This window comes from Pollachius pollachius (genome assembly GCF_949987615.1).
Source record: "Pollachius pollachius genome assembly, chromosome: 8".
Taxonomy (NCBI): domain Eukaryota; kingdom Metazoa; phylum Chordata; class Actinopteri; order Gadiformes; family Gadidae; genus Pollachius; species Pollachius pollachius.
The window spans coordinates 24,744,405-24,754,134 of NC_136941.1; the positions used below are offsets into that span (position 1 = coordinate 24,744,405).

Here is a 9,730-nt window from a genome sequence, read left to right on the forward strand (position 1 = left end):
GGAAGACACCGTGTTTAAAGAATGCACAACTCAAAATCAATAGCCTATCGATTACTCACCCTGCATAGCCTGGGGTGTTGAGGAAAAAGGTTTCACTTGCATTCTTTTGTGGAGAATAGTCCTCCTTAAATGTCTTCATACATTTCTAATACAACTGTTTGGGGATGATTCTCGACCAGCAGCCCAGTTGCAGAACCTCTAAGGATGGCCCATCACTTCTGCATCAAAAGGGTTTAGATCCATCCGTAGATCCCTGGATGCTTATGCAGCAGCAGTGTAATGGGGGTGGGGGGGGGGGGGGGTGTAATTGCAGCTGTTTAGTTTGAGATTGATCCCTAATCCACTTCCATTGGTCCGTTATCAACCTCCATGAGCAGATGGTAGTGCAACCTTTTTCTTGAACCATTCCAGTAGATAAAAACATTTTTGGGTGTTGTATTTATTTCAGTAGTCACGTCCGACATCCTCTGTTATTTAACACAACCGCTATAGTGACAGGCTGGTGACCCAGCGATGACGGAGGCTGGCTTTCCTTGCAGGGCTAGGCCGGCCTCTGTTTCTTTCACCAACACCAAATGAAATCCAAGGTTTCAAATATCGTAGCCGTTCATGGTAGGGATTGATCATAGATGATGAGATGTTCTTAGATGATGCGCAGGCCACTGCGTCTGAATCTATAGAGAACTCAATCAAGGAATACAAGGCTAGAGAATATATCAAAACTAGCCAAAGAACTGTCTAGAAATACTATGAGTCATGTACTTGACTGCTTTCAACATTTTCAGATTAGTACAAGTATGTGTTTTCCAACGATACACGCTAGGAGACGACTTGTTTTCCTGTGCGAGCCAGATCTTCTGGTTGACGATTCCCGCTTTGTGACTCGCTCGCCAGAGGACAGAATTACACACATACGCATCCGCACAAACTCACACACATAAATAGGACATCACACAGACACACAGCTTAACGTTCACAGATCTGGTTGAAATGGGGTACGTTCTCCTTTGATGCTGAAGTGAGAGCAGTTTTAGTTCCCAGTGGAGAAACTGTATGTTCATCAGATCACTTGGTAACGCAGTTAGTGAAAGTGGTACCATCACACACACACATACACACACACGCACACCAACACATTATCATACATTCAATATACAAAATACACAATGCATAGATGTTATACCCTAAGTTACACACTAGCTAGTATGGATTTAAAAATCGATTCAATACATGACGTAGTGTCCCTTTTTAGTCCTCATCTTAGGGATCTAGCTATTTGATCAGTGATTTTTTTTTTTTATGCTTGTAATCCTAAAACCTTCTCACCACGCCCCCCTTTTCTTATGTCCCCTTCCTCATTTCTACCCTTTTTTTTTTTAATTTCCAAACGTCCCCTTTTCTCTTCAGTCTTTCCCCCATAGATTACACCATTCAAATAGTCTCACATAGGCACACACTGTTACTGATTTTAAATTGCCGTCACACTCAATTCACAACCCCTCTTCTCAAACCTATACCATGTTTCCACGTCTTCTCCCTCTCTGCCCGTCCTCTAGCCCTAGGACCATTTCTATTGGCTGTTTTCTTTCTCTTTGGGCTGCCCCGCCCCCTAATCAACCCAACTAACGGTAAAGGTTATATTAACATTGATAATCAGTTTCTATATGTATCTAGCCAGTCTGAAAAAAAGGAAAAAAAATCTAAACTGTTTTATTCAATTGTGTAAACGTGTTTTCTTACTATTTTTAATGTTATTACATCTTCTAATCCTACCATTGCTTCAGTTAGTACTGAAATACGCTTAGCCAACCTAGAGATTTGAACTGTAACGATTGCGATTTTCCTTAACTGTATTTTGTATGGCATCTTTAGACCACCTCACCGCTATTATGTGCGTAAGTATTGCCCGTTTGAATTGAAAATCGATGTCTGCACACAATGTTTGATTCTCATATTATCCCTTATAGCAATTTCATGGTCAACCCATTCTCAAAGCTGAACTGTGTGCCCTTGTACATACCAGCTACACATCCCATCTGAACACCTGAGTACCAAAGTATAGCCCCTCCCCCTACCCATCATACCTGACAGACGGTTTGCCCTCCAGACATTGTTTTTTAGGATTATATAACGGAAACAGACAAGACGGGGGACAGGAGAAAGTGTTTGTGGATTGTGTAGGGTAGGAGAGTTTTCATTTGCCACAAATTTATTACACGACAAAGACCAGTTGCACTACATGTGAGTGATGTCCAAGATAACGATTGGTGATTAGTGAGGATTTTGGTAGAAACAAATCTTTCTCTTCTCTGCCCACACTCATTGGTACGATCTTCGGTGAACGGTCTTGAGAGCTGTGGGAATCTGTAAAAGTTGACATTAGATCTTAAACAAAATTCCTTGCATTTGTAACGGAAAATGTCCCTCCCTATACTTTGTTTCTCTTGGTAGCATTCAGCACTTAGAGTACGCCATCGTCCTCGCTGTTCGGGATTGAAATGCAGTTGGTTACAAAATTGGCGGACATTATACCAAAATAAAGATTGCCTTCTTTTAGCAGTCCTATTGATCTCAAAGCTGGAAAACATAAACCTATGAACTATATTTTGATATTCATCTGAGGAGATGATCTGGAATACAAGGTCACTTCTTTTTTTTTACCAGTGACCTGGTATTCCATTTTGCAGAACACATTTTCCTCAGGTCCCACCTTACATTTACATCAATATGAATGTGTGAGACCTTCCTGTCTCTAGGCAGAGGGAAAGAGCCCAGGACTAGCACCAGGACCAGTGTCACTGCCCCGATATCATAAAGGCCTCCCCCCTGTCTGATTTGAAGGGACACTGTTTACCAGAGCTACGAGAAGAGTGAAGAGAGCCAAATGTCCCAGAAAAGTACAAAGTATTGCATTCAATTTGAGAAGAGGCAACACTGTTCAGTTCCACTCCAGGACGTTGTAACTGTCATTTTCTGTGCCGTCTCACAAATTGCCCATTTTAGCAATCTCCCGATACTGTCTGTCTCCCTATACTTCTGCGCCCTCTCAAATCGACCAACCCCAACCTCATTTTGTTCCCCTTTGGGTCTCAAGTTGATCATTGTGAGCCATCTGTTGTAATGTGTATCACGCCTTCAATTCATATACTACAATAACTAGGGCCACCTAAATTTACCTGTGCTGTGCAGCAAAAAGGGTTTAAGAAATTATTCATATTATTATAGGATTATTATCATTATCGCTGTTATGATTATGGTTGGTATAATTTGTCATCATTGTTAGCATTATGGAAGCACCAGACTGTTTGAAGAGAGGCAAGAAAGAAGGAAGCTTTTTTTTATTTTTATTATTCGTCTGGCTGTTGGTGGTCTGATCTCACAGAGAGGGGAGGATGGCTCAGAAAGAGACAAGGATGGCAGTCGGGTTTGTACTGGTTGGGAAATGACTTACAGTGCTGAAATAAAATTTATTCTTTTAGTAAAAATTAACTTGTTGACTTTTAATGAGCTTTGTTTCGTGTGCCATTGACCAGAAGACAGTGTCTTTATTAAATATAAGTATTTTAAAGACCAGAGTTTGATGGGTTGCATGCTTTTCATCAGTGGCGCGGTGACGGCTGAGTCAAGTTCTCGTTGTCGGCGCGCTTGAGAACTGGCTAAATCTCGAGATGTTTCAACGCCGGAGTTCACTCACCCGCTTCTACAGGAAAGATGGCGAGCATGATACGGGGAGCCACCTGGGGAGGCGGTACGCTGAAGAAGCATCCGCCGCGGTGTCTCGTTGGGGAAATAATTGAGAGTGGGGTTACTAACGACACTGGTCAGGGCATACCCAAAACCTTCACTCTGAGGTACGTTTTCAGGGTATTACTTAAAGCCTGAGGTCGCGCCAATTCCACCTACCCTAGCTGTCAGCTAGCTCTGCTACCGGGCTCAGACCTAGCTGTCAAGCTAGCTCTGACCTAGCTGTCAGCTAGCTGCTACTGGGCTCAGACCTAGCTGTCAAGCTAGCTCTGACCTAGCTGTCAGCAAGCTGCTACCGGGCTCAGACCTAGCTGTAAGCTAGCTCTGCTACCGGGCTCAGACCTAGCTGTCAGCTAGCGCTGCTACCGGGCTCAGACCTAGCTGTCAGCTAGCTCTGCTACTGGGCTCAGTCCTAGCTGTCAGCTAGCTCTGCTACCGGGCTCAGACCTAGCTGTCAGCTAGCGCTGCTACTGGGCTCAGACCTAGCTGTCAGCTAGCGCTGCTACTGGGCTCAGCGGCATCTCGGTGCTGCGGGGTACGCACAGACGGGCAGCTCGGTGTTCCTTGCATGAGTAATGCTTCCACGTATGCCAATTTGTGTTGTGTGACGGACGTAAATGACCTCAAAGTGAACGCCGTTGTTGGGGAGGAGGCGTTAGCCGACGATAGCTTAGAGCTGGGTGCTACTCCATTGAGCGGGTTAGCTGAGCCCGGGTTTCATGTCGGCGCCCATCGGTAGAATCTCTGGCATGCCGGGATGAGTTGGGTCATATATATAATGTATATAAATTAAATTTAAAAAAATACGGGGCACTAGGACTCATACCCTGACGGCTATTTGTCACGTTGAACTGCACCCCTATGTCGGTGATGTGACAAACGGTGAGGGGGAAGACGTGCCGCTGTGTCACCATGATTGATTGTGTGGTCAGGTGGAGGGTTTGTTCAGCATCAGGCGGCGCCGAGGGGTCCCGAGGTCCGGCGGACGGCCGAGTCCCGCCGCAGTGAGTGGATGGTACATGGACTGCGTTTACACAGCGCTTTTCTAACCACTGGCCACTCGAAGCGATTTACGGTGTTGCCCTAGCATTCACTCACTCACTCATCCACACGTTCACACACTGACGCCGGAGTCGAGCACGCAGGGCGACAGCCAGCTCGTCACGAGCAGTAAGGGTGAGGCGTCTCGCTCAAGCGCGCTCGACAATCGAACCAGCAACCTTCCGGCTACCCGCCAAACCGTGTGTGCCTCTACCTCCTGAGCCCGTTGATGATGGCTTTAATAAACAGACAACGAAAGGACGCAATGCAATAGCACATGTTGGGTGTTCCACTCGGGGAGTGGGCGAAGATACTGGAGGAGCAGAGTGGGAGCTGTGGGCTGAGGTAGTAGTTTGTATAGTTTTAGGATCACACCAGATCTGGGAGATAACTATACAGTCTACTGTCTTTCTCACGGCTACCAGACGTCACCAGCAGGACAACAGGAACTCCCATGACGTTCATTGATTTATTAAGTTCTGGTTTGGTCCTGGTCAACTGCTTTGTGTGTCCACCTGTGAGGCGAGCAACCAGCTGAGAGGGATGCGCCGAAGAGACTCCTCTCATTTAGGAGGAGAATCCTTGGGATTCTGATTCTTGTCTTCAAACCACTCGTCCGGGGTCGGGTCGCGGGGGAAGCAGCTCTAGCAGGGGCCCCCAAGACTTCCCTTTCCCGGGCCACATTGCCCAGCTCTGACCGGGGGATCCCGAGGCGTTCACGAGGCGTTCCCAGGCCAGTGCTGAGATGTAATATCTCCTCCTAGTCCTGGGTCTTCCCCGAGATTCTCCCCTGGGTTTGTCTTCTCTGCACTGTGGTGAGGTAGTAAGTTGTGTTGTTGTGGGGTGTGGGATATCACCGCCCCATTTAGGAGATGCAACTATACAACTTACTGCCTTCCACATGGTAGCAGATTACATCCTCTGTTGATTTGTGTTCTGTGTACATACATGCATCCATTCCTCGTCTGTCTGGTGTCCATGCAGATAAGATACTATTACTACATTGTTGTAGTGCGGTCAATAAGGCTTTTCTCATGAAGGATACGGTTAATTATACACTGACTACTAAGTTTTGATCTTGGGCTTTCCTGTGTGTTGTTTATTTGATTAAAGCAAGTCATTTGACTAGTTTTGTTTTTTGTTCAACTAACATTTACATTAGTTTGTTACAGAAACGTTATTTTTACTTTAATTTACTTTTATTTTTGAATAAAACATTCGAATGCTCTTCAATGCTTATTGATTTATTTCAATTTCAATCTTTGCAATAGACCAACAAATGCACATGCCAATCGTTCATCTTTCTGAAAGCCACGCGTTGTAATTGCGTGCTGGTTTAAACATTAGTTAGTGAAACAATGAATCACCAGCCCAGTAGGAAGTACCCTGCGTAGCCTGAGTTGACCTTCCTAAACAATATCCGCTCTACAAAGTGGGCGGTGTTGTTGCCAGATTGGGCCAGATTTCACGCCCAATCTGGCAACACTAGGGGGGCAGCATTGTTAATGTTTATTCTGCACCTCGACCAATGAGAGAAGGGGGTGTTCCCTGTAGCGCTACAGGGGCGGAGCTTAACTGCTCTTCTGTTCAAATGCCACGTGACCTGCGTGAATCGTGATCTCCTGCGTGAACATGGCGAACATTCGGAGTATCAAGGTGAGGGAGGAATCTAAAGGGTTTAACTGCATGGATATGCATGCTCCGATGTGTGCGTTAACCCAAGGGAATCTATGGAATAGTGTTTTTCAGAATTATGTGCCAACTTTCACAACGCTATTGTCTAGCTCAATGTTAACCGGTGTCATAGTTGCCACTGGGTTCAAAGCCTCCTCATTCGCTTTTAGCCTCTCTTCGTTCTCTCGTCTTGCTTTACGTTTCTGACGTCTTTTCAAATGGCTGCTGCATTCTCCTTCACCAACCAGACTCATCGGCCCGTGTTTACAGCCCTCCCCCTGACCCACCGTGTGAAACTTTCCCATTGTCCTGGTGTGTTTATACGGCTGTACTGATTTGTTATAACTCATATGGCCGTACTGTGTATATCAACAAGGGCATGGTCGGGCTCGTCACCGGAGGAGCGTCCGGGCTCGGCCGCGCCACCGTGGAGCGGCTGGTGCAGAACGGAGCGTGCGCGGTGATCCTCGACCTCCCCTCCTCTGATGGTCATGCCCTCGCAGCCAGCCTGGGTGACCGCTGCGCCTTCGCACCTGCTGATGTGAGTGCCAAGTGTTTTGGCTGCAACTTTTGTATATGTATCATAACACAGACCATTACAAAGCACACAGGTGTATTGTTTAGCATGGCACCCGCTTCCCTAGAACACAAACGCAAATAGGTAAGTTTGATCCTCCAGGTGACGTCTGAGGCGGACGTGCAGTCTGCGGTGGCTCTGGCGAGGGAGCGGTTTGGGAAGCTGGACCTGGCAGTGAACTGTGCTGGCATCGCTGTGGCGGTCAAGACGTACAACATCAAGAAGGACCTCCCTCATAACCTTGAAGACTTCCAACGCGTCATCACGGTAAGAGAACACGCCTTCATGGATTCATTCCTCTAGTTGCCATGTTTGGGGAACTTCCCCCCCCCCCCCTCCTGTGGACCAACGGCAGGATCTCGACGTTATTGGTCTGCAGGTGAACATCGGAGGCACGTTCAACGTGATTCGTCTGGCGGTCGGGGCGATGGCGAAGAACGAGCCTGATGCCGACGGCCACAGAGGCTGCATCATCAACACGGCCAGCGTGGCGGCCTATGACGGACAGGTACTGCAGACAAGGCCGCCTTAATACACAGGCTTACCTGGGCTGAAGCCCCAGGGCCTACGACGATCGGAGGGCCTATCATGAGCGGCAGTAAAAAAAAACAAAAAACTTTTTTAAATTTTTTTTTAATACTGGCCCCGATCGGCGTAGGCCCAAGACAATGTTTTTTTTTTTGTTTGGGGCTGACAAAGATCAGAGGCCTATCATGAGCCAAGAAAAGAAGAGGGCGTGGTAGCTACTAGTGGTAGCTTGGCCCAGTGGCCACTTGACACCACAGCCACAGTCGTCGTCCCCTCTCAGGGGGCCTACGAAACCTCTCAGCCCCAGGGCCCAATGGGAGGTTAATGCGGGCCTGACTGCAGACATGCTGAACACGGTCTTTTTCAGACTGTGCACTTCATTAAAACAGTTCTGTATGGCTTTCATGCCGCGTCTGGAGCCAACCCTGGAAGGACCTCCCTGAAGTCCCTCCTCCAGAGTCATGCTACCCATGTGGCTATGGGGTGCCTCACATCTGCTCCTCCACTGCATGGACAGAGTTGCTAAACAACAATGTCCACAGTAAAATATATATTTTCCGTATATATCTTGGTAACAAGGTTAAGTTCAAAAGCATTTTATGTATGTATGTACGGTACTTATTCAGTTTGAAAAATCTCCCAGTCTAGCTGGGATAATGCGATGGGGCTATGGGCTGTTTCATTGCCAGGTCACTGCTCTGATCTTCTCTATGTAACGGAACAACAAGGGGATGGCAGCATATGAATCTCATTCCAACTGATGGCCTTTCAGGCATGAGGTAGAGCCATTAACTTCTCCAGGCAAACAGAATGCCCACAGACATGGCTGCATCATAGATTGGATTTTACATCCTACACGCTGAGCCAAGTTATCCATTACATTTGGTTTGAATGAATTAAACTAATCAGAGCTACCTGGTAAACTATTCCAACTTCCATTCATGAGTTATACTGTTGTTCCCAACTCCTAAAAGAAGTCAGACCAACCCCATAAATGTGAACTGAGAGCATAGTAAACGATGTATTTTCCCATGTGGCTGCAGGTTGGCCAGGCGGCGTATTCAGCCTCCAAAGGAGGTATTGTGGGTATGACCCTCCCCATCGCCAGAGACCTGGCTCCTATGGGCGTCCGCGTGGTCACCATCGCTCCCGGTAAACAGTGACCCTGAGTCAGAGGATGTGTTTGGTGTTGCTTCCGGGCCGTGTCTCAACACTATACTCCTGTGTGTCCACCCCCCCCGTCTCTAGGCCTCTTCTCCACTCCTCTGCTCGCCGGCCTCCCAGAGAAGGTGCGCTCCTTCCTGGCCCGCCAGGTGCCTTTCCCCTCACGCCTGGGAGACCCTGCAGAGTTTGCCCACCTTGTGACATCGATTGCAGAGAATCCCATGCTCAACGGAGAGGTCATCAGACTAGATGGAGCAATCCGCATGCAACCTTGAGAGGTGTGTGTGGTGTGTGTGTGTGGTGTGTGTGTGTGTGTGTGTGTGTGGTGTCAAGGGCAGTACTTCTGTACTCTATGGGGTGTTCCTTCCTCTGTAAACTAACTACCAACTAATTTTGCGACATGAGCAAGTAAGCTTAGAAATTGTGCTATGATCTCTGCACTCAAGCATTGTTTCTGATGGCGTACATCAATATTGATTTTGTAGATGCCTGAAAGCTGCAAAGTCAACCGTCATTCTTGAGTTATAAAGTTAATCCCATAATTAAACAGAAATGGATTTACCTATGTATGAACATTTGATACTGCAGTTAATACACTTCTGATTTACCCTTTTTTATATAATAAATGCCCAGCGACATGTATCACTGAACAGAATCCTGAAAAACAATTAAAATGTAATTCAAGTCAAGCCTACTGTCACTGCTGCTCTTCAAAATGTTTGTCCTTTTCCTTAAATTTAAAACATTAAAGATTCAAAGATTTCAGATATAAGAGTACAGATATCTATAGCTAGACTTAAGGTTTGGTTAAAAAACCCTGATAGAGAGGAACATGGTCTTCTTTGCTCCCAAATGGTGGACATATTGAGAGGTACTGATCTAAAGCATCTGTTTCTAGATACCAAGTGGGACAGAAATGAATCACACCCAAAGATGTTGACTACCTCGCTGTGTTTCTCTCCCAATGAAATGTTGCATTCACACACCTGTGATTGACAGGCA

At 46.6% G+C, this 9,730-nt stretch overlaps 1 protein-coding gene across 1 annotated transcript; it reads left to right on the forward strand.

Moving 5' to 3' along the window:
• Window positions 1-6,389: 6,389 nt before the first annotated feature.
• hsd17b10 (hydroxysteroid (17-beta) dehydrogenase 10) lies at window positions 6,390-9,423 on the forward strand. Its single transcript, XM_079741562.1, has 6 exons — window positions 6,390-6,441; window positions 6,836-7,000; window positions 7,139-7,303; window positions 7,416-7,544; window positions 8,608-8,716; window positions 8,813-9,423. The coding sequence occupies exons 1-6, from the start codon at window positions 6,418-6,420 to the stop codon at window positions 9,001-9,003; spliced, it is 783 nt and encodes a 260-aa protein (XP_079597688.1). The 5' UTR covers window positions 6,390-6,417; the 3' UTR covers window positions 9,004-9,423.
• The last annotated feature ends 307 nt before the right edge of the window (window positions 9,424-9,730 follow it).